The sequence below is a fragment of the Perognathus longimembris genome, chromosome 3 (genome assembly GCF_023159225.1).
Source record: "Perognathus longimembris pacificus isolate PPM17 chromosome 3, ASM2315922v1, whole genome shotgun sequence".
NCBI lineage: Eukaryota > Metazoa > Chordata > Mammalia > Rodentia > Heteromyidae > Perognathus > Perognathus longimembris.
This window is the reverse complement of record NC_063163.1, coordinates 94,778,083-94,803,934: the sequence shown is the minus strand read 5'-3', so window position 1 is coordinate 94,803,934 and position 25,852 is coordinate 94,778,083. Positions and strand designations below refer to the sequence as shown.

The window sequence follows — 25,852 nt, the reverse complement described above, 5'->3', positions numbered from 1 at the left end:
CTAGTCGCTGTAACATTAGCCTAGACCTCAAGTGCATGAACCAAATTCCACAGCCAATATTTCCTTTGCTCAGGACCATCACAAATGCTTAATACTGTGGAGGCAGCAACAGACATCTTTTTCTCTGACAGCCTGGGGAAGGCTGGGCCTGGGCAGGGAGGACTGTGTGGGTTTCAGAGAGTAGAATTAATCCATCCATTTTTAACTCAGTCCTGGGGCTTGAACTTGGGGCCTGGGCACTGTCCCTGAGCTTTTTGGCTCAAGGCTAGCACTCTACCACTTTGAGTCACAATGCCATGTCTGGTTTTCTGATGATCAACTGGAGATAAGTCTCACAGACTTTCCTGTCCAGGCTGGCTTTGAACTGTGATTCCCCAGATCTAGCCTCCTGAATAGCTAGGGTAGGCATGAGCTACCTATGCCTGGCTAATGAGTAAAATGTAATAATCCAATTTAGTGATGCTTTGGTTAACCCCAATATAAACCACCTACATTTTTATTTTATTTTTTTGCCAGTCCTGGGCCTTGGACTCAGGGACTGAGCACTGTCCCTGGCTTCTTTTGCTCAACTAGCTCTCTATCACTTGAGCCACAGCGCTACTTCTGGCTTTTTTATAGGTGGTGCTGAGGAATCGAACCCAGGGCTCAATCTAGGCAAGGCAAGCACTCTACCACTAGGCCATATTCCCAGCCCCCACCTCCATTTTTAAGGAAATTTAAGTCCTTAAAGGGATGCTTTCACAGAAAAGCTATCAAAAAGCTGGCTCCATCCCTCATTGCTCCTATAACTGGTGAACAAAGGGAGCAGAGGCTTTCCCAAATCGTCATCCATTCTGATGCTTCTGGGAACAAAGTAATCCAAGAGGCTGTGCACCCAGGTTGGCACACCATGACTGCAGAGAGAGAGAGAGAAAAAGAGAGAGAGAGAGAGAGAGAGAGAGAGAGAGAGAGAGAGAGAGAGAGAGAGAGAGAGAGAGAGAGTGTGTTGTTTGCCATGTGGCAAAACAAGGTACTGTTGGCAACCAAAATGAATAAAGGCCTCCTCTGCTTCAGGGTTGTTCTTTTCGTATTCCTTTAGTTACAGCAGCTTCAGTTTAGAAGCTCAGAGGCACATATTATTCCTTGGACTATCACAAAAAAATCCAACCTGCTACTTAAAAATCTGTCCAAGACACATAAGTCTAATTAGTCTTCCAAAACCAAACCAAAAGAAAACAAAAGGAAAGCCAGATTTAGGGATTTCAGGACAAAATTCTCTCTTAAAGTTCATTTCCTGTTGTCCAAAGACAAAAAAGGTGGTGGTGGAGCCACTGCTTTGTGGAACAACAACACGCAGGATCTCACCATGGCCTCAAGCTTTTCTATGACAGAACCAGTCCCAAGTACAAACAGGGCAGTGATGAGAAGACTCTCTCCATGTCTACTTCTCTCCACTTGTGTGCTTCCACCAGTATTTCCAGTTTATGATTCAAAAGAACTCTAAAATTGGCTACTCTTCAACAAGACTACTATGATACACAAATGCCAGGAGGCAGCCACTGTGTGCATTCCAAATGTGTATGAGAGACCTTCAGTCTGCAGAAAGCTGGACTTCGGTCAGCAATGCAGTGTAACTTCCCTATGAGAGAGAACGCTTTCCCACTTCAAAGGAGACTATGACAGGCAGAATGATGAAGCAGCAGGGAACAAGGCAACAGCAATCACTCATTTTCATCTGGGTTTTGAGGGTCAAAAATTTTGACATGGGTAAAAGGGAAAAGCCCTTTGCGCCCATTCACTTCACCTTCCCACTGGCCATTTATATTCATTCTTGTGACTTTCACAATGTCACCCACCTGTAGGAAAAAAGAGAGAAAAGTTAGTGTAAAACAAGAAAAAAAAGTTTATATTAGCCAAGTGCCAGTGGCTCAACCCTGTAATCCCAGCTACTCAGAGGCTGAGCTCTGAGTATTGTGGTTCAAAGACACAGCCCCTGTGAGACTCTTATCTCTAAAAAAAATACTCAAAAAAAAAAAAAAAAGCCAGAAGGCGAGGCTGGGTATGTGGCTTAGTGGCAGAGTGCTTGCCTAGCATGCATGAAGCCCTGGGTTCGATTCCACAGCACCACATACACAGAAAAGGCCAGAAGTGGCTCTGTGACTAGAGTGCTAGCCTTGAGCAAAAGAAAAGAGGCTCAGGGACAGCACCCAGCAACACACACACACACACACACACACACACACACACACACACCCATATACAGACCACCAGCACATGAAGTCCTTCAGGCAGTAGCTGTAACTGCTGCATTGGAGGTAGGAGTTCAGCTCAGAGCCCTGGGCTATGTTCTATATTGTGTAATTAGAACATAAATAAGGGTGTGGGGATATGGCCTAGTGGCAAGAGAGCTTGCCTCGTATACATGAGGCTCTGGGTTCAATTCCCCAGCACCACATATACAGAAAACGGCCAGAAGTGGCGCTGTGGCTCAAGTGGCAGAGTGCTAGCCTTGAGCAAAAGGAAGCCAGGGACAGTGCTCAGGCCCTGAGTTCAAGGCCCAGGACTGGCCAAAAAAAAAAAAAAAAGAATATAAATAGGACAAAAGTTTATATCCTCTTGCCCAATTAGTTGGACTATGTAGAAAAGATATATAGGAAATCATGTGATAGTACCCACCCATAATTCCAGCAGTGGAAAGGCTGAGGCAAGAGGATAATGACTTGAGGCCAGCCTGGGTTACATTAAGAAACTGTTATCAAAAACAAAACTCCAAACAGGTATGTGTTGAACACAAGTTACCCATGTTTGTAACCCTTCCTTGCTGCTCAGGAGGCTGAGATCAGAAAATCATGGTTCGAAGCCAGCCCCTGCAGAAAATTCCTCCTTAAGATTCCACTTCCAATTAACCAGCTAAAAGCCAGGGTGAATGTGAGGCTCAAATGGTAGAATACCAGCAAGTGAGTAAGCAAGCAAAGTGAGATACTGAGTTCAAGCCCTGGTAACAGCATGTATAATAACAACCCCAAAAGGTATGAGGTAGCCAAGGTTCATGTTGTAAACTTTGGACTGTGTTAGGACTGGAAAACGAATATATTGGCTACATAACTGAAGTAAATTGCTCTAAGTCTCGGTTTCCTTCTGCCATTGGAAGGTTCCTAGAATAATTAAACATATACAGGCCCGTAAGCCAGAAGACTCTGGGAAGTAAATGAGAGATTGTTACCTGGGTAAGATCCCTAAGTGGAGCCCAGTCCCCACCTCATCACTGATGCCTCTGGTTTCTAGGGAAAAGTTGGATCAGTGTGGAGAAACAAGGTACTGCATTAACTGATGGTTTTTTGTTGATTTTGCTCAAGGCTAGGACTCTGCCAATTGAGCCACAGCGCCACTTCCAGCTTTTTCTGCTTATGTGGTACTGAGAAATGGAACCCAGGGCTTCCTGCATGCTAGGCAAGCACTCTACCCACTAAGCCACATTCCCAGCCCTGATGTGTTTTCAATCTGTCTTTTGTTGCTGCTGGCTGCGGGGCTTGAACTCAGGGCCTGGGCGCTATTGCTGAGCTTGTTCGCTCAAGGATAGTACTCTATGACTTTGAGTCACATCACCACCTCTGGTTTTCTGGTGGTTAATTGGAGGTTAAAGTCTCATGGACTTTCATGTGCGAGCTGGCTTCTAACTTCCATCCTCAGGTCTCAGCTTCCTGAGTAGCTAGGATTATAGTTGTGAGCCAATGGTGCCCAGCCAGGGCAATTCTTATCCTCAAAGAATTTCCATCTTTGTTGCAGGTTAGACAACAATCCACAGTATCATCTTGACAGATAACAATACAATATAAAAAGTAGCAAGTGGAAGAAAATCAGCATTGAGTTAATATTGTAGAGAACTTGAGCAAGGAGTTATTATTTCCACAGAGGGAACTTGAACCTACAGATGAGTAAAAGAACAGCCTAGGAAGAGAGAAGGGTCACTTAACACTAGTGCTTCATTTTGGCCTTCCAGAAATTACTTTGGGCTGGGTCCTTCTGCCATGACCACAAAGAGAAGGAAGTGGACCAAAAGTAGAGAAATGATGTATGGGGCAGAAAAATGGTTGTGAAACGATCATTTTAAGACTCGACTAATAGTAGCCAGCTCAGTCCAGAAGGAAGCTATTATCTCCAGAGAATGGTCACTCTCAAGGTCAATATCTGCTATCAATTTAGATTTTGAAAATACATACGGCTTCAACATCTGGAGCAGAAAAATGCTCACTTGTGCATCAGACCATTCTTAATAGAGCCAAGAGATTTGTCTGGCAACTTCTTTCTAGGGCAGGCACATTTGGTAGCACTCAATAATCTGACAAAAAGGTCCTTCTAGGCTCAGCACAGTTGGTTCATGCCTATAATCCTTGCTACTAGGAGGCTTATATCTAGGATTCTAGTTTCAAAGCTAGCCAGGGAAGACAAATTTCAAACTCTTATCTCCAATTATCTTGAAAAAAGCCAAAAGTGGAGGTGTGACTCAGTGGTACAGCATTAACTTTAAGCAAAAAATGCTATGCTAGAGTGTGAGGCCTGGAGTTCAAGCTTCAGTATTGGCATATACACACATGCACATATTTGTACACACACATACACACAGAAAAAGAAACCAAAGCCAGCTGGGGTAGGAAAGTCTGTGAGACTCTTATTTCCAATTAACCACCAGAAAACCAGAGGTGGCATTGTGGCTCAAGTGGTAGAGTGCTAGCCTTGAGCTGAAGAGCTCAGGGACAGTGCCTAGGCCCAGAGTTCAAGCCCCATGAGCCAGGCGCCAGTGGCTCATGCCTGTAAAATGGAGCTATAGCTCAAGTGGACAGTATCCAGGCCCTGATTTCAAGCCCTAGGACCAGCACATGCACACAGGCATGCATGCACACACACATATACACACACGCACGCGCACACACATACGTGCAAGCGCGTGCACACACACATTCACAATACCCTTTACAAATAATTATTTCTTATTCATAACCCAACAATATGATATGCTAGTAGGAATACTAGAGGGAAAAAAGAACCTTCCAAGCATGTTGGCAGTGTCTATAATTCAAACTACTAGAGAGGATAAGAGAACCTCTTGGAATGACATTGTCTAAAAAGAAATGCACTTTTTTTTTCTGCTTCAGTTTTGGGGCTTGAATTCAGGGCCTGGGCACTGTCAGTTAATGCTCTATCACTCTGAGCCACAGTGCCATTCCCCACTTTCTGATAGTTAATTGGAGATAAGAGTCTCACAAAATTGGGTGCTTAGTGGTTCACACCTGTAATACTAGCTACTCAGGAGACTGAGATCTGAGTTCAAGCCCTATGGCTGACAAAAAAAGTCTCACCAACTTTTCTGTCCTGACTGGCTTCATTAGATCAATCATCAGATCTCAGCCTCCTAAGCAGGTAGGATTACAGGCGTGAACTACCGATACCTGGCTACTTAGGATGTTGAGATCTGAGGATTGTGGTTTGAAGCCAGCCCAGGGAGCAAAGTTCCCATGAGATTCTTATTTCCAATGAACCACCTCAAAAAGCTGCAAGTAGTGCTCTGGCTCAAGTGGTAGAGGGCTAACCTTGAGCACAAAGAGTCTCAGGGACAGCACTCAGGCGCTGAGTTCAAGCCCCAAGACTGGCAGAAAAAGAAGAAAAAGAAGTTGGAAGATCAGGAGGATCATGTTGTTTAAGGCCAGCCCATGCAAAAAATAAACTGGGTGGGGTAGTATGCACCTGTGGTACTAATTACACAAGAGACCATAGATAGGAGACTGATGTCTGGGACTGCTTTGTAAAACACTACCTGAAAAATAACTAAAACAAAAAGGACTCAAATGGTAGCGTGCCTGCCTAGCAAGTATAGGTGCAAAGTTAAAACCCCAATAATTCCAGAGAATTAAACAAACAAAATACCCAACAAAGAATAAGTGGATCAGGAAAATGTGGTGTATATATATATACACAATGGAATAATATTAAGTCATTTGCAGGGAAATGTATGGACCTAGAAAAAATTATATTAAAGTCAGTCTCAGAGAGAGAAATGGCATACATTTTCTCTCATTACATGGAAGCTAGATCTATATACAAACATATAACATACATGGGGTTTTATGTATATACACACAAAAAAGGGTTGAAGGATGGGGGAGGGGGAGTCCATTGGGAATCCAACTCTTGAACAACTAACAACTATTTAACAAAATACCAGGAAGCAGAAACATGTTGGGAGGGCAGCAATGAATGGAGGAAAGGTAAGCAAATGTGGTCCTTAGTCAATATACTTTATGTAACTGAATTACATATCTGGAGGGTAAGGGATAGAAGGGGAAAAAATGGGGGAGAATGATGGAAGAAATGACATTAATTAAGATGTATTATATTCATAATGTCTTATGGACTTGTAATCCCTTTGTACAACTACGTATTAATAATAATAAAAAGGGAAATTGCTGATAATCAGTTTTGAGACAGTTATTTCATGCCTAAAATGAAGCTAATGCAAAAAAAATTGTTAATCTCTTCAGCTTAACTCCTGTGATATAGCAAAAGCCTAATTTCCCTGCTTTGCCTCTTGCCACTTTTGTTCTTGCCAGATATGCCCTATGTGTTCACCTATTCACCTATCTACCATTACTCAGGGTAGAGGTAGGGGCAGAGTCAGTCTCCTTCATGTAAATTCTGATATTTTACCCAGCTACCTTCTACCTATCTCTCAAAATTCTAGTCAAGTCCTGTAGGCAGCCTTTCTAGACCAACAGTTACTTGTACCCCTACCCCAACTCATCCTGATAGTCATACTGCTAGTGATGTGTTAGCTACATGAATGGATAATCAATAAACTCTTGTGCCAACTCTAACATCAACTCTTTCAGAGTCTTTTCGGTTAGGCTCGGAAGACTCAAGTAACCTGGTTGGGTACCAGTGGCTCACACCAGTAATCCTAGCTACTCAGGAGGCTGAGATCTGAGGATCATGGCTCAAAGCCAGCCCAGACAGGAAAGTCTGTGAGGCTCTTTTCTCCAATTAACTACCAGAAAAACAGAAGTGGAGCTGTGGCTCAAAGTGGTAGAGTACTAGCCTTGAATGAAAGAGTTCAGGGACAGTGCCCAGGCCCTAAGTCTAAGCCCCACAACTGAAAAAAATAAAAATAAATGTGCAAAATAATTAGGGAGACACAGTTCACCTAAGCCTTCTCTATTATACTATCAAGGGGAATAAGCAAGCCCCAATTACTGGGACACTTTGTCCTACTTGTCTCAGGGTTTTCTCATTTAAATTTTAATACTTTTCCTGATAACCTAATTGCAGCAGTCCCAAGAGAATTGTTTTTTTTTAAACAAGATACCTTACTATTCTAATAGTCTTAGAAGGTAACATAATCATAGGAACATTTAAATAGCTAAGAATTTCATATGCACACGTCTTAAATACATAGAATAAGAAATAACGTAAGTAGTGTGGCAAAGGAGTACTGCTTGGCTCTCATTTACACATACTCTATAAAGAGCTAAACAAAGCTAGCAGTTCTCTTTGGAGAACTGATCTAGTGTCATGAGAAAGCTCAGGTGCCAAGACCTCTCTCTGGGGTATGATAGATCAGGGGAGTTACTTAATGGCCAAGTATGTAGGTTATCTTAAAATATACATAATTAACTAGGCTCTCTTAACTCCTGGCCACTCATCAAGCTCTAAGCAATCCCACTTCAATACCTGATGATCCTCCCTACAGCCCACATGCCAAGGAGCACTCATATAGCAGATACAGGTCTCTAAATAATCACAGAATAAGATCCAGTAAAAAGATGCCTGGAATTCTTTTGTTTTTGGTCAGTCATGGGACTTGAACTCTGGGCTTAGGCACTGTCCCTGAGCTCTTCAGCTCAAGGCTAGTGCTCTGCTACTTGAGCCACAGTGCCACTTCTGGTTTTTCTGGTGGTTAATTGAAGATAAGATTCTCAAGGACTTTCCTGACCAGGCTGGCTTTGAACCACGATCCTCAGATCTCAGTCTCCTGAGTAGCTAGGATTATAGGTGTGAGCCACTGGCACCCAGCCAGATGCCTGGAATTCTGACTAGACATCCCAACCCTAAGGTTCCATTCCTTTGTCAACAATGGGTGGTCTATAACAGATGTGAAAATGCCCCCCAAAAAGTTGAAACCATGATGCAAACTAGAGGGTGCTAAGTCCAGAGAATCTATGCTATCCTAAAGTGCTAAGATGTGGACCAAGCCAGAAGTATACTTGTATGCAGGGACAGGTTTATGTGGGGTAAGAAGGCTGGAGAAAATCAATATAAGCAATTTACACTAGCTTGGTCTTTAGTTTCTTTCCTCATTTCTTCTATTCCTTCTGTTCTTTCTTCTTGCCTTGTTTTCTTTTTCTTTTGGTGGTACTAAAGCTTGAACTGAGGGCCTTTAGCTTGCTAGCTAGCACTCTACCACTTTACCTACCCTCCTTATCTTTCTTTCTTTTTTGCCAGTCCTACGGCTTGAACTCAAGGCCTGAGCATTGTCCCTGAACTTCTTTTGCTCTAGGTTAGCACTCTACCACTTGAGCCACAACGCCACTTTCAGCATTTTCTGTTTATGTGGTACTGAGGAATCAAACTCAGTGCTTCATGCATTCGAGGCAAGCACTCTATCACTTCCTAGCCCTCACTCTTTCCTTATAGCCAACATGAAAGGGAGGTGCAATCACTGAGTCTGAAACCAACTTTCACCTATAATTCACATAACTTATAGCTAACTTTCAGCTGCATGCAGGCTGTAGCATAGATTACATTTTGATTTTCTGAAGCAATCAACTCCATTACTTCATCCCTGTGTGCATGAGTGCTCTCTCAACTTTCCCCCTATTTTGACCTTGGGATGAATACAGAGAATAGTAGTCAACAAACTTAATTTCAGTTTTACTAATATATATGCAAGTTGATTAAATATTAAAGGAAAGTACTGGATGATAATCACATTATAACAATACTTATTTAGCACTCTGTGGTGACAAAACATCTTTATAAGCATCTTTTTTTGTTGTTGTTGTTTTGTTGCTGGTCCTGGGGCTTGAACTCTGGGCCTGGGCACTTTCCCTGGTCTTCTTTTGCTCAAGGTGTGTGCTCTACCACTTCTGGCTTTTTAAAGTAGTTTACTGAAGATAAGAGTATCAAAGAGTTTCCTGCCCTACCTAGCTTCAAACAGTAATCCTCAGATTTCATCCTCCTGTAGTTAGGATTATAAGCGTGAGCCACTAGAACCCAGCTTACAAACATCATTTTACTGGGTTTTCAGAACAGTCTACTGAGGACAGTTTAACCTGAGAAATGTACATTTTACAGGTCAGGGCACAGAAGCTCAAAGGTGGTGTTGGATCTTGAACTCAAGTCCTTTTACTCTTGCTCAAATTTTTTACTCATACTTCTAGCTATTGCTCTGCCACTTGAACCATGCCTCTACTTCCAGCTTTTTCCTTGTTAATTGGAGATAAAAATCTCTCATATTTGTCTGTCCAGGCTGGCTCTAACCTCAACCATTAGATGTCAGCCTTCTGAGTAGCTAGGATTACACATGTGAGCCACTAGTGTCTGGTCTGGCAAGCTCAGCTTTTATTTTTTTTATTATTATTATTTCTTTTTTCCCAGTCCTGGGCCTTAGACTCAGGGCCTGAGCACTGTCCCTGGCTTCTTTTTGCTCAAGGCTAGCACTCTGCCACTTGAGCCACAGCGCCACTTCTGGCCATTTTCTATGTATGTGTGCTGGGGAATCGAACCCAGGGCTTCATGTATATGAGACATGCACTCTTGCCACTAGGCCATAATCCCAGCCCCAAGCTCAGCTTTTAAGATGGGTATTCCTAACATTTTGTCCTGGCTGGCCTCGGACCACAATCCCCTTGTCTTCAAGTCACCCAATCCCCCCATATTTTGATATCGTAATATTTAAGGCCCATCTAACTATACCTATTTATACTTCAATTAAAAAAAAAAAAGCAAGATACAGTCAGCCCTGGCAGAAAATTCAAGACACTCTTATCTACAATTAACTAGCAAAAATGCTGAAAGGAGATATGATTCAAGTGGTAGACCACTAGTCGTGAGCAAGAGTGCCATGGCTCAAGTGATTGAGCGCTAGCTTCGAGCAAAAAAAGCTCAGGAACAGTGCCCAGACCCTGAGTCAAGCCCCAGTACTGTCGAAAGCAAGCAAGCAAGCAGGGTGCTGGTGGCTCACACATGTTAACTGTAGCTACTCAGGAGGCTGAGATCTGAGGATCACGGTTCAAAGTCAGCCTGGGCAGGAAAGTTCATGAGATTCTCATCTCCAATTAACCACCAGAAAACTGGAAGTGGAGCTGTGGTTCAAGTGGTAGAGCACTAGCCTTGAGCTGAAGAGCTTAGAGACAGTGCTCAGGCCCAGAGTTCAATCCCCATGACTGATGAGAGAGAGAGAGAGAGAGAGAGAGCGAGAGAGAGAGAGAGAGAGAGAGAGAGAGACAGAGAGAGAGAGACACAGAGAGACAGAGAGACAGAGACAGAGAGAATATGTGAGCAAGGGCAAGCAAGTTAGCTTACTAAGAACTTAAGGCCTGGAGTTCAAACCCTAGTACCACCAAAAACAAAAATAAGGGCTGGAAATATGGCCTAGCGGTAGAGTGCTTGCCTCGTATACATGAAGCCCTGGGTTCAATTCCTCAGCACCACATATATAGAAAAAGCCAGAAGTGGCGCTGTGGCTCAAGTGCTAGCCTTGGGAAAAAGAAGCCAGGGACAGTGCTCAGGCCAAGTTCAAGCCCCTGGACTGGAAAAACAACAACAACAACAAAAAATACCAAACCTCCAAGTACTGGTGGCTCTTATCTGTAATCCCAATTACTCAGGAGACTATGATCTGAGGATCATGGATTGAAGCCAGCCTGGCAGAAAAGTCTGTGAGACTCTTAGCTCCAGCCAACCAGCAAAAAAAGCTAGAAGTAGAGCTAGGACTTAAGTAATAGAGCTTTATTTAGTTTTGAGTGAAAAAGCTAAGTGTTTCAAGTCCTGCCATCATGAAGTTTGTACTCATATATACATCATATACACAGTCATTTATTCAGGCTTATCAGTTGTACCCAACACCAAACATCTACTTTTTATTTTTGCCAGTCTTAGGGCTTGAACTCAGGGCCTGAGCACTGTCCCTGGCTTCTTTTTGCTCAAGGTTAGCACTCTACCACTTCAGTCACAGCCCCACTTCTGTCCTTTTCTATATATGTAGTGCTAAGGAATCAAACGCAGGGTTTCATGTATATGAGGCAAGCATTCTTGCCACTAGGCCATATTCACAGCCCCAAACATCTACTTTTTGAGATACACAGTCCTCATCCAATAGGTTCATCAGCATTTATCTTCAGAGCTTTTTTCTTTAGTATTTTAGTAAGCCACAAAGATGCTAACTGGAAAAAAGTTACTATATGATTTTGCCTCTAAGTAGATCTTTGCAATCATTATCTTCTCTTACTGGAAATAAAATCAACTATTTTGAAACTAAATCTATGAGGCTTTGGAAGCAGAAAAAAAAAAGCCAGTTGGAGCAGAAAAGTCTGTGAGACTCATCTCCAACTAACTACCAAAAAGCTGAAGAAAAAAAAAAAAAGCTGAGGATTTGGGAGAAACAACAAACAGGAAAAGATAATAATCAGTAAAAACACCATCAGTGCATCTTAAAAAATCACCACTTTGGAAGTGGCGCTGTGGCTAAAGTGGTAGAGTGCTGGCCTTGAGCTGAAGAGCTCAGGGACAGTGGCTAGCCAGGCCGAGAGATCAAGCCCCATGACCAATCAAAAAACTACCTTCTCTAATTCCCATGAATATAACTAAGCAAGCAAGCCATTACTTTGCCCAACCTAAATGAAATTAATAATGAAAACCTAATATCCAAGGACCATAAGGTCAGTCTCAATAGCTTTTACCTCTAATGCCAAGGCAGTCTTGTCATAAGCACAGGGTACTCTTTTCTGGATTGCTTTTGCAAACACAGGTCCGTTCTGGGTGGATGGCAAAGCATTGATTGCTGCGCCAGGAGTATTGGAAACTGCAGGTAGAGGAGTTGTGGTCTGAGGTTGAGCATATGCATGAGCAGGTTCTGGGATACCATAACTGTTGGAATTCCTATTTCCATGCTTTCCATGAGGTGAAGATCTCACAAGCTTTTCAACATAAGGAACAGGAATCATCCCAACCCGGCCATCCTTGTTCCGGGCACTCCACCACTGTTCTTCAGGCTTCTCAATTATCACCAGGATCTCACCCTTTTTAAAGGGCAGGTCTTCTGCATCATTTCCAGGAAAATCATAGAGAGTCCGTACATATTCCAGATTTTCTTCTGCTGTTGGCAAGTTGGGGGCTGAGACAGATCCCATTGGTGGGCTTGGATACCTTAACAGAGAAAGAAAATTACCCTAGAGAAAATTCTTATTTTATATAGTGTCTGTGTAATTTAAGTCATTCTCCTATGTAATGATTTCCTTTCTTGTATTCTCAGTAGTTAAGTTCTGTCACACCTCTGTGGTCTGTATTATAACTATATATGTATATATATATGTGTGTATATGTATATATACATTCCAAATCATATGAACACACACAATCTGTACTTTTTTTCTGCCAGTCCTGGGGCTTGGACTCAGGGCCTGGGCACTGTCCCTGAGCTTCTTTTGCTCAAGGCTAGCACTCTACCACTTGAACCACAGTGTCACTTCCAGCTTTTGCTGTTTATGTGGAACTGAGGAATCAAACGTAGGGCTTCATGCATGCTAGGCAAGCACTCTACTGCTAAGCCACATCACCCCCCCCCCACCAAGTCTGTTCTACAGAGACCTTTTGTTTATGCACATATGTCTGAACTAAGTATATTTTTAAATTCTCAAGCTCAAAAGCTGTCTTTTTTAGGGGGCTGGGGAGGTAATATTGGAGTTTGAATTTATGGCCTCTAATTCTTTTGACTTGCTTGCTCGACTGGTGCTCTGTCACTTCAGCTATGCCACTAAATCCAGTATTTTGTTGTGTTTTTGTTTTTTTGGTTGGCTGTGGGACTTGAACTCAGGGCCTGGGTGCTGTCCTTGAGTCCTTTTACTCAAGGCTAGCCACAGTTCCCCATCCAGTTTTCTGGTGATTAACTAACTCGCTTTCCTGCCCAGGCTGTCTTTGAATCTTGACTGTCATATCTCAGCCTTCTGCATGGCTGGGATTGCAGGTGTGAACCACCAATGCCCAGCTTTTGCTGGTTATTTTGACAAGTCTCAATGAACTTTTCTGCTAGGCTGCCCTCAAACTGTGATCTTCCAGATCTCAAAAGTAACTGCCTTCCTTTGGACCTTGTCACAACGATCACACTCCTCCTCCCAGCCCTAATCTAATGGCTCATATCCTATACATTACCCTGGTAACACCGATGACAAAGCCTTTGCCACTGGTTCTCAAAATATAAAACCAGAAGAAGGCTGGGAACATGGCTTAGTGGCAGACTACTTGCCTAGCATGCATGAAGCGCTGGGTTCTATTCCTCAGTACCACATACACAGAAAAAGCTGGAAGTGGTGCTGTGGCTCAAGTGGTAGATTTCTAGCCTTGAGCACAGAGAGGTTCAGGGACTCTGCCCAGGCCCTGAGTCTAAGCCCCAGGACTGGCAAAAATAAATAAAACTAGAAGAAAACTTTAATGTTCACCAAAACAAATTCCACATTTCTTTCATCTTATACAAAACTTACTACATAACCATTAAACATCTGTGGGGCTGGGAATGTAGTGGTAGAGCACTTGTACAGGATGCATGAAGCTCTGGGTTCGATTCTTCAGTGCCATATAAACAAACAAAAAAGTGATGCTGTGACTCAAGTGGTAGAGTGCTATCCTTGAGCAAAAGAAGCTCAGGGACAGTGCCCAAGCTCTGAGTTCAAACCCAAGGACTGGCAAGTTAATTAAGTAAACAATTCTGTGAAAGTTTCATTGAAAAATTCATAGGCAAGAGTTCTCATGTAAGCAACAGCCCACAGCCACCACTGCCTTCCTGGTACATACAGATTTAAAGTATATTTGCCTGTAGAATGCACGTTCCAAATCAGCTACAAAACTATAGTTCCATCTGGGACACCAGTCCTTGCCAAACATGCCCATGGCATGGGTTTGGTCCCTAGCACAGTATAAAACACAAAATAAAACAAAAAAACAGCACAGTGCCTGCTCATCAGCAATATTCTACATAAAAGTATTACGGAAGTCTTTTCATTGCCTAAGAAATGTTCTAGAAACTAGCAAACATACTGTTTTGAGAAAAATTTACTTTCCCCACTACATTTTTCTGAAGCACTGAAAAGGGCGGGGGGGCACGAGAGGAAAACTGAAAACAAAAGCCAATGTGCTTCCTTACTGATGGCACACTCTTCTATACAGAAGTCAACTTTGCCTTGCTAAGACCAAAAAAAAAAAAAAAAAAAAAAAGTGGGCTGTGACTGTAGCTTAGGGGCAGAGTGCTCGCTTAGCATGCATGAAGCCCTAGGTTCGATTCCTCAGTACCATATAAACAGAAAAGGCCAGAAGTGGCACTGTGGAGCAAGTGGTAAAGTGCTAGCCTTGAGCAAAAAGAAGCTCATGGACAGTGTCCCACCCCTGAGAGCGAGCCCCAGGACTGGCAAAAAAAAAAGGTGGGGTGGGGGGGGGGGGAGCTGGGCACGGGTAGCTCATGTTGGGGATAACAGTCTCACCGATTTTTCTGTCCAGGCTGACTTTGAACCAGGAACCTCAGATCCTCAGAATACTTAGGATTACAAGCATGAACCACTGGCATCCAGCTCCACAGAGCCCTTTTGAACACATTTCTCCTCTCTTTGTACTAGAGACTGAACCCACAGTCTTGAGCATTCTACACATGCACCCTACCACTGAACTACAGTCTAACTGGGGTGTAATTCCCTGAGCTTATTTTCTCTATATTGGAATTATTAGATTAAAAAACATGAACACTTTTTATGGCCCTTGGTATATATTACTAATTGCTTTCTAAAATTTGGCAAAACCTGTATGTTTCTTTAATGTAAATAAACTTCAAAGGCCTTGTTTCTCATTAGCCAAGAGTAAATGCTTAATATCCATCCATCTGAAAAATGACAGTAGGAGCAACAATAGTGAGTTAAAACTTATTATTTACTTACAGTGATTCTAGATACTGTTAACAGTATTTTTTCTAGATTGCAATGGAACTTTCACTATATAGTTCAGGCTGATATCAAACACACCATCCTCCTGCCTCAATCTCTTTAGGACTGGGATTACATTCCTCTCACCACATCCAGTGGTTTATAGCTCACAACAATCCTGGGTAACAGACTGTTATCCTCATTTTATTTATTATTTACTTATTTTTAATTTTTGTTGGTCATGGGACCTGAACTCTGGGTCTGGGTGCTGCCTATGAGCTCTTCAGCTCAAAGCTAGTGCTGTACCACTTGAGCCACAGTGCCATTTCCGGTTTTCTGGAGGTTAACTGGAGATAAGTCTCATGGACTTTCCTGCCCTGGCTTCATGCATGAAGCTAGGCAATCATTCTACCATTAAGCCACCTTTCCAGCCCTATTATAGTGTTTGCATAATTAAAGATAGTTCTAGGGCTGGGGATGTGGCTTAGTAGAACAGGAAGCTCTGGGTTTGACTCCTCAGCACTATATACTCCAAAAAAGCAGGGAGTGTCACTGTGGCTCAAAATATCAAGAGTGTTAACAACAGCTGAGGGATAGTACCTAAGCCCTGAGTTCAAGCCTCATGCCACCATTACCCCTCCCAAAAAAAGTAGTAATAACCATCCTTAATTCCATTACACCATACAAAAAAAGCATCTCTTAAGTCTGGCTCATTGGCCCAATGCCTGGTTTTATAAATTAAGTTTTATTAGTATGCAACCCAGGCCCTTGATTATACATATACATTAGTTATAAATGATTTTTTCACTATAAGGACATTGTTGAGTAACTGGAACATAACTATGCCTAAAATCCTAGCTATTCAAGAGGCTGAGCTCTGAGAATCAAGGTTCAAAGCTAACCCAGTGGAAAAATTTGAAGACTCTTATCTCCAATTAACTAACAAAAAGTGGGAAGTTGGCTGGGTGCTGGTGGCTCACAACTATAATCCTAGCCACATGGAAGGCTGAGATCTCAGGATCTCAGTTTGAAGCCAGCATCCAGCATGGGCAGGAAAGTCCAAGAGACTCTTTTTTTGGCTAGTCCTGGGGTTTGAACTCTGGGCCTGAGCTCGGTCCCTGAGAATTTTTTTTTTTTTTTTTGGCCAGTCCTGGGCCTTGGACTCGGGGCCTGAGCACTGTTCCTGGCTTCTATTTGCTCAAGGCTAGCACTCTGCCACTTGAGCCACAGCACCACTTCTGGCCATTCTCTATATATGTGGTGCTGGGGAACTGAACCCAGGGCTTCATGTATGCGAGGCAAGCACTCTTGCCACTAGGCCATATTCCCAGCCCCCTGAGAACTTCTTTTGTTCAAGGCCAGTGCTGGACCACTTGAGCCACAGCACCACTTCTAGCTTTTTCTGAGTATTTTTGGAGATCAGAGTGTCATAGACTTTCAGCTGGCTGGCTTTGAATCATGATCTTCATCCTCAAATCTCATCCTCCTGAGTAGCTAAGATTACAGGTATGAGCCATCAGTGGCTGGCAACTGTGAGACTATTATCTCCAATTAATCACAGAGAAAGCTGGAAGTGCTGCTGTGGCTCAAGTGGTAGAGTGCTATCCTTGAGCAAAAGGAGCCCAGGAACAGTGCCTAGGCCAAGTTCAAGCCCCAGGACCAGCCCCTCCCCCCCAAAAAAAGTGGGAAGTTGCAGGTGTGGCTCAAATGGCAGAGTGCCAGCCGTGAGCAAAAGCCGAGTCGAGTAAGAACGTAAAGTCTGGAGTAAAGTCCCAGTATCGATATCCAAAAAAAAAAAAGGAAAGAAGGCTTATATGCTTATGTTTTCTCTACTACTATACCACATAAAGATCTTTAAGCTTAATGCCAGCACAGATATCAGTAAATTTGACACTAAATCAATCTAAACAGCTAATGACCCTGACAAATTAAAAGCCTTCCATCCCATACTCATTGAACAGTGTCTTACTATTCTAGCCTATGTTGACCCTTAACTCACCACCCTCCTAATCTGTTTCAGTCTCTAGTTCTAGGATTACAGGTGTGCATCACCACATCTGGCTATCTTGCCCTTTGTGTTAGGTCTCAACATTTAAAGAAACAGGAATCAGCCAAGGGCTGGTGGTTCACATCTGTAATCCTAGCTACTCAGGAGGCTGAGATTTGAGGATCGTGGTTCAAAGCCAAAGCCAGCCCAGGCAAGAAAGTCTGTGAGACTCTTATCTCCAATTAACCACCAGAAAACTGGTAGTGGTGCTGTGGCTCAAGTGGTAGAACTCTAGCCTTGAGTTGAAGAGCTTAGGGACAGTCCCAGGCCCAGAGTTCCAGCCCCACCACTGACAAAAAGAGAGAGGGGTGGGGAGAGGGAGGGAGGAAGGAAAAGAAACAGGGATCATGCTAATTTGAAAATTCCATGAATTCTCAATTATTTTGTTCCTTGAATAGGTTTGAAAATAGCAACTCAATTCTGGCAAAAAAATAAGAGTTGGTGGGGTTTTTTGTGTGTGGCTTGAACTCAGGGCCTGGTTGCTGTCCCTAAGCTATTTTTTTCTTTTGCCAGTCTTGGGAGCTTGAACTAAGGGCCTAGGCACTGTCTGTGAGCTTCTTTTGCTCAAGGCTAGCACTCTACCACTTGAGCTATAGTGCCACCTTAACTCTGTTTATGTGGTATGAGGAATTGAACCCAGTGCATGCTAGGCAAGCACTCAACCACTAGCCACATTCCTAGCCCGAGTCCCCAAGCTTTTTTGCTCAAAGATAGTGCTCTATCACTTGAGTCACAGCTCTACTTGTAGCTTTCTGATGGTTAACTGGAGGTCATAGTCTCATGGATTTGCCTGCCTGGGCTTAGAACTTCAACTCTCAGATCTCAGCTTCCTGAGCAGCTACGATTACAGCAATGAACCACTGGTGCCTAGCTGAAAGAGTTTTAAGTTAATCCAAACAGTCTGATAGACCCACTCATATTTCTCACTTTCTTGTGCCATGGTCCATGCAACATTCTGAGCAACAGGATTTTCTTCCTATGTATGTAATGATAATGACTTCTATCATCTTTCGATGAAAAGCATTCTCAATTTCACACATAAACCACATATAAAGCCAGGCATGGTGGCACATGCCTGTAGTCCTAGGATTCAGGAGGCTTAGGCAGGAGAATCTGAATTCTAGGTCAGCCTAGTGTTACATCCAGAATTCAAGACCAACCTAATCTACATAAAAGCAACTATGCCAAACAAAAAACAAAACCAAAAACAAAACAAAATGAAAAATCCAGGTTCAGTGGCTCATCCTATAATACTAGCTACTTGGGAGGCAGCTATCAGGACTGATTTGGGAATAGCCTGGGCAAAAGAAAAGTATGCCTGTTTACTCACTCCATTCCCCCAAGTCTTTTTCCTTTCAGATTTTGTTTTGTTTGGGGTTTTACTTTTTTCTTTTTTTTTTTAATCTCTGGATATGGGAGTGACAGTCAGAGCTGGCCTGGACAGGGGCTGCAGGTGGCCCTTGAGTTGGGAAAATGTTTGTGTAAAGGCACAGAGCTCTTTATTTTTCTTTCCCCTCCCTCCCCTCCACATCTTGGAAGGAGCCTCAGTTTCCCCTGGAGCCTTCCTCCCTGGCCCCTGGAGGCAGGTCCGCTGCTCTGTTTCTCCTCCCTCTTATTTTTCTCACAGGCTGTTTGATCACCGATTGAGTGAGGAATGACCTATAGATTGTGAGATTTTGTTTTTGTTTTTAATGTTTTTTTTTGTTGTTTTGTTTTGTTTTGCCAGTCCAGGGGCTTGGACTCAGGGCCTGAGCACTGTCCCTGCCTTCTTTTTGCTCAAGGCTAGCACTCTACCACTTGAACCCACAGTGCCACGTCTATATATGTGGTGATGGGGAATCGAACCCAGAGCTTCATGTATACCAGGCACTAGGCCATATTCCCAGCCCTGAAAACAGCTTTTTATTTATTTATTTATTTATTTTTTGCCAGTCCTGGGCCTTGGACTCAGGGCCTGAGCACTGTCCCTGGCTTTTTGCTCAAGGCTAGCACTCTGCCACTTGACCCACAGCGCCACTTCTGGCCGTTTTCTATATATGTAGTGCTGGGGAATCGAACCCAGGGCTTCATGTGTAGGAGCCAAGCACTCTTGCCACTAGGCCATATTCCTAGCCCCAAAACAGCTTTTTAAAAAACAAAATATTGAGCAAGGTGCTGGTGGCTCATACCTATAAACCTAGCTACTTTAGAAGCTGAGATCTGAGAATTGTGTTATCTCAACCGGGGTGTGTGGGGGTGTGTGTGGGGTGTGTGGGGTGTGTGGGGTGTGGGGTGTGGGGTGTGTGTGTTGATCCAGGGGCTTGAACTCAGGCCCTGGGCATTGTCCCTAACCTTTTTTTTTTGCCAGTCCTGGGGCTTGCGCTCAGGGCACTGTCCCTGGCTTCTTTTTGCTCAAGGCTAGCACTCTGCCACTTGAACCACAGCACTACTTCTATATATGTAGTGCTGGAGAATCTAACCCAGGGCTTCATGTATACGAGACAAGCACTTTACCACTAGAGGAAGATACTCTCATGAGTTACAGTGCCACTTCTGTCCTTTTCTGTTTATATGGTACTAAGGAATCAAACCCAGGGCTTCATGTATGCTAGGCAAGCACTCTACGACTAGGGGACATTCTCGGCCCCTCTCTCTGAGTTTTTGTTCAAGGCTAGCTCTACCACTTGAGCCATAGCTCCACTGAGTGTTGTTTTTTTGTCGTTTGTTTGGTTTTTTGAGTAATTCACTGGAGATAAGGTCTCAGACTTCCCTGCCTGGGCTAGCTTCAAACTGCAATCTTCAAATCTCAGCTTACAGGCCTAACAGGCATGAGACAACAGTGCCCAGCGGTTTATTCTTTCTGTAGCATTTATTTTGTATTTTATTTAGACTATCACCTCCATGAAATTTTAAGTCCTACAATGGAAAAAGTATGTCTGTCATCCATCTTTCCCAGCACCTACATTGGAATATAATTCTCTAATATAAGTATTTGAATAAACACTTAAAACTAGAAAACATTCCAAAGGTTGGAGGAAGAGAGTATTACAGTTCATTGGCAGAACACTTGTCTGGGGCAAAAGAGGCAAGGGGTTCAATTCCTAGCACTGTCAAAAAATAAAACAAAACAAACTACAGCAGGACTGAGGAGAGAACTCAGTAGTAACCCTGAATTCTATCCCTCGCTCCACCAAAAAGAAGAAAAACAAAACAAAACATTCTAATATAAAGGATCAAGCTCCAGGACTGGCAAAAATAAAATAAAGGATCAGGGCTGGGAATATGGTCTAGTGATAAAGTGCTCGTCTCTTATACAAGAAGCACTGGGTTCGATTCCCCAGCACCATATATATAGAAAAAGCCAGAAGTGGCGCTGTGGCTCAAGTGGTAGAGTGCTAGCCTTGAGCAAAAAAAGAAGTCAGGGACAGTGCTCAGGCCTTGAGTTCAAGCCCCAGGAATGGCAAAAAAAAAAAAACAAAAAAACAACAACAATAAAATAAAGGATCAAACTAGATCAGTATGAGCATCAGTCCTTACCCTTGTGTCAAAGATGCTATAGTTAATAACTTCAGCTAAGGAAAAAAACAATGCTAAGGAACATACAACTGATTTTTTTTTTCTTTTGATCAGTCATGGAGCTTGAACTCAGGGCCTGAGCCCTGCCTCGGAGCTTTTGTGCTCAAGGCTAGCACTCTACCTTTTTTTTGGCCAGTCCTGGGGCTTGGACTCAGGGCCTGAGCACTGTCCCTGGCTTCTTTTTTTTTTTTTGCTCAAGGCTAGCACTCTGCCATTTGAGCCACAGCACCACTTCTGGCCATTTTCTGATATGTGGTGCTGGGGAATCGAACCCAGGGCCTCATGTATATGAGGCAGGCACTCTTGCCACTAGGCCATATCCCCAGCAGCACTCTACCATTTTGAGCCACAGCTCCACTCCCAGTTTTCTGGTAGTTAACTGGAGATAAGAGTCTCACGGACTTTCTTGCCCAACTGGCTTTGAACCATGATCCTCAGAGCTCAGCCTCCTGAGTAGCTAGGATTACAGGTGTGAACTATCAGCACCCAGCCATATAATTGATTTTAAAAACTCAGTTTTTTACCTATGAAAAATTAAGCCAGAAAGGGGGAGGGAGGAATGAGGGAGGAGATAACAAATAGTACAAGAAATGTACCCATGGCCTTACGTATGAAACTATAACCCCTCTGTACATCATTTTGACAATAAATATTTTTTTAAAGCCTGAAAAAAAAAGTTAAGCCACTTAACTGTCTCTTGTGATTCAAGTGATCCTCTCACCTCAAACTGCTGAGTAAAGGTGAGCACTACTGTGCCCAGCTTAATCATTAGCTTTCTGTAAAAAAAACTAATATGGGGCTGGGGATATGGCCTAGTGGCAAGAGTGCTTGCCTCATGTACATGAGGCCCTGGGTTCAATTCCCCAGCACCACATATACAGAAAATGGCCAGAAGTGGTGCTGTGGCTCAAGTGGCAGAGTGCTAGCCTTGAGCAAAAAGAAGCCAGGGACAGTGCTCAGGCCCTGAGTCCAAGCCCCAGGACTGGCCAAAACAAACAAACAAACAAACTAATATGTTAAATCTGATCCATGAATTTCAGGCTTAGAAATGACATGTTAAGATTCAGCACAACAGGGCTGGGAGTATGGCCTCATGGTAGAGTGCCTTGCAAACAGGAAGCTCTGGGTTCAATTCTTCAGCACCACATATATAGAAAAAACCAGAAGCAGTGCTGTGGCTCATGGGGTAGATTGCTAGCCATGAGCAAAAAGAAGCCAGGGATAGTGCTCAGGCCCTGAATCCAAGCCCCAGGACTGGCCAAAAAAAAAAAAAAAAGATTCAGCATAACAAAGTAAATCCTGTCAAGATCCAACTCAACAAACTTGTGATCATCTTTAGAGATACCAGGGAAAATGAAAAACAGCAACATATCTTAGGCAGAGGGCACAGACTGAGCAGAAACAAGTAAAGCTGAATATGAAGGAGAGGGCCAGGGAAAAAGTATTATTATTTGTGAGCAGACCAAGAACAAAAGGATTTCAATAGGTAAAGAGAGAGGTAGAGTGAGGCAATCAATCAATGAAAAGGGAACAGCCCTGAAAAGGTACAAAGGTATAAAGGTGGTTACCAGGGAGTAAGGGGTCATCCTAGTAGAGATGGATTGAAGGATGAGAGGGAACAAAGACAATTTACATTTGGCATCGGAGAAAACTCATGTATGGAAAATTTAGATTTGTGAATAATGGAAAGCCACTACAGCAAATTCCTTTTTCTCCCTTTAAAAGAAATCAAGCCAACTCAAAGTACCTGTCACCAGGCACGAACATTTGTCTTGCATACAACACGCTTAATAAAGGCCTGAAATTAATTATGTAATCCACTTTTACAAATTACAGACAATTTAGTTAAACATATTATCAATCTCATTTACACTTGCTGAGGACCTATCCAACCCCTAACACTGTGTTCAAAGTTACATTGTGTTCAGAGTTAATTGCATCTACCAGCATTTGCTAGGACCTGCTAAGTTTCACTAATCAGATTCTTGGAGTCATGATCTTTGTTACACAGAATTTTATTTGTAATGTTTTCTCTGCTCATTAAATTCTAAGTTCAGCAATTAATCTTACAGTCGTTATACTATCACAGCTTTGTTTCTTCACTCTACCCCACTGAAGTAACTCATACTTTTGGCATCCTTAATTACAATAGCTTTTTATGTTTAAAGTTCATAATACTTCCTTAGCAATTCCATAAAGTCAGAAATACCTTTTGAACAACCTACATCAACCCTGAATCCTTCTAAAATAGGAATTTAAGCCAAGAGCAAGTTGCTCACATCTGTAATCCCAGCTACTCAGGAGGCTGAGATCTGAGAATCATTGTTCAATGACAGTCTGGGCAGGAAAGTCTTATCTTCAATTAACCAACAAAAAGCCCAAAAAGGAACTGCAATTCAAGTGGTAGAGCACCGCTAAGGAACAGCATCTAGGCCCTGAGTTCTAGAACCAGTACCATTAACCAAAAAGGAGTGTTAAGAAATAAATTAGGACGTGGCTATTGTATATGTTCTTGGTACATTGTATATTGTATATATGTCTACTGACCTAGGGATGGGAAAGAAAAACAGGATGTAAGATATCACAAGTAATGTACACACTGCCCTACTATGTAACTGTACCCTTTTTGCACAACACCTTGTAAAAAAAAAAACACCTTTTTTTAAAATTAATAAATTACAAAAAAAAGAAAGAAAGAAATCAGGGGCTCGGAATATGGCCTAGTGGTAGAGTGCTTGCCGTTTAACAGGCATGAAGCCCTGGGTTCAATTCCTCAGTACCACATAATCAGAAAAAGCCAGAAGTGGCGCTGTGGCTCAAGTGGTAGAGTGTCCTGAGTTGAAGCCCCAGGACTGGCAAAAATAAATAAATAAATTCTAGTTTTTTTTTTTTAAAAATCTTAATTTTTCAACTGAAACTTGGTATCACTTAAATAAATCTGATAAAACATTCACTGAAGCAGGGCTGGGAATATGGCCTAGTGGTAAAGTGCTCACCTCGTATACATGAAGCCCTGGGTTAGATTTTTCACCACCACATATATTGAAAAAAGCCGGAAGTGGCGCTGTGGCTCAAGAGGTAGAGTGCTAGTTGAGCAAAAAGAAGCCAGGGACAGTGCACAGGCCCTGAGTCCACGCTCCAGGACTGGTAACAAAAACAATTAAAAAAAAAACAAAAAATATTCACTGAAGCAAATTAAAACATAATCAAATAAAATAATGTATTTTACTTAGGGTCTGGGGGCTATCCCTGAGCTGTTGTGCTCAGCACTTGAGCTACAGTTCCACCTCCTGCTTTTTCTGTTTATGTGGTAGTGAGGAACTGAACCCAGGACTTCATGCATGCTAGGCAAGCAAGCACTCTACCACTAAGCCACATTCCCAGCCCTGATTGTTTTTTATTCTATTTTGAGACAGGGTCTCCTTATGTATGTCAAAGCTGGCTTCAAACTCATTATCTTCTTGCCTCAGCCTCTGGAGTGCTTAGGTTATAAATGTATACTATCAAGGCTGTCTTAACTTCGGGTTAACTTTTAAAACATATGTTAAACCACTAAACCTAATATATAAGTATATTTGAAACTTAACTGGTATAGAATTAGGTACCACTCCACCTTGTCAAGCAACCACACTACCTCTAGTGTACCTGGGGGGAGGGGAGATACGTATTTTCCTAAAAATGTGCTCACTCAGGCCAAGCACTTTCTCTTTTCTTTGCAATTAACGGTCCACTTTGCAACTAAAAGAGGTGCTGCTTCAAATTTGCCATCAGAATATCAATATATAGTTCTGTTATTCCACTTAAAGGTTTTTGTTTCTAAACGCTAGGGCACTTTCATTTTGGCAAATGTTGTAAAGACTGTAGCCCAGTTCTTAACAACCTGCAGTTGGGAGATCTGAAGGGGATCCCAAAACCTTAAATAATATGCAAACTTGTTAATGTGAATGTTCAATGGGCTAGGGAAGACATGACACGGCTGTCTTCGGAGTCCCAAAGTCTATGATCCAAAAGGGTACGGTTTTTTTTTTATCAAAAAAAAAAAAAAAGCTCTTGCTATGCAACCATCGTAAATATTTTTTAGAAGCATACTCTCATCCAGTGGCCCAGATCCTGAGATTAGCCTTCTCTTAAGAAGGCCTTTTGGTTCGGAATGGGGAAAATGGGTTCAATTCCCCCACCAGCTCACCCTCTACCCCGTGTCTTCGACCCACCCCTTTCGCGACACTCCTCCCTGGCTGGGCAGGTTGCACACCCCAGAAGGGCAAGGGCTCGCGCCGTACCTGGGAGCTGGCTCGATCAGGGTGGTGGTGTCCAGGTAGTGGATCTTGTAGAACTCCAGCAAGGCCGGCAAATGGTCAAACTCCTGGTCTCCGATCTTAAAACGGCGGTTGGGCAGGGAGTTGATGATGTAGTGGGAGACACGCGAGTTCTCGGACACCGACAGCACATAGTCCCCAGGGCAGGTGGAGGAGTCCCGGACTAGGAACATTCCGTGGCGCTGGCCCTGGAGCCGAGTCTGCGCCTCCTGGCGAGACACCGGCCCCATGTACCAGGCCGAGCGGTCTGAGGAATCGAACCTGGCGGAGGACATGGTGTTGGGACGGGTCTGGGCGGCGACGGCTCTTGCCTAGTCTGGAAGCCTTAGCCGGCAGCGGGCTCAGGAGCAGAGAAAGGACCTCTTCACACCCTTCGAGGCGAACTTAGAGAGCTGGGCCGGGACCTTCCTCTCGGCTCCTGGTCCGCAGCATCCTCTGCTGCCGCCCGCCTGCTCCGGGAGCGCCGCGCGGACAGAGTCGGCCCGGGGAAAGAGGGACAGAACCCAGGGGTCGGGGTGGACGAAGCCGAGCCGTAAGCGGAGGCCGCCCGGGGGTAATAGGGCAGCCCGGAGTACCGAGGTGGCTTTAGTGACTCCCGGCCTGGAATGTATAAGCTCCACAGCCCCAAAGGTCTGCACTGACCCTCGTCGTCACAAGAAAGCACCAGACTGCAAGAAACGTAGCGACTCCGGGGCAGTTTTGCCGAGCCCGCTCCCAATAGCCACAGCAACAAAATGGCGGACGTGGGAGAAGCGGCCGGCCACCTCCCACTCCGCTCAGCG

At 43.4% G+C, this 25,852-nt stretch overlaps 1 protein-coding gene across 1 annotated transcript; it reads right to left on the bottom strand.

Annotated features, from left to right (window-relative positions):
- Window positions 1–967: 967 nt before the first annotated feature.
- Window positions 968–25,852, bottom strand: Crkl (CRK like proto-oncogene, adaptor protein). The gene is made up of 3 exons (XM_048343409.1): window positions 25,035–25,852; window positions 11,931–12,396; window positions 968–1,835 (listed from the first exon to the last, which is right to left on the bottom strand). Exons 1-3 carry the CDS (start codon window positions 25,343–25,345, stop codon window positions 1,701–1,703), a joined length of 912 nt encoding a protein of 303 aa, XP_048199366.1. The 5' UTR covers window positions 25,346–25,852; the 3' UTR covers window positions 968–1,700.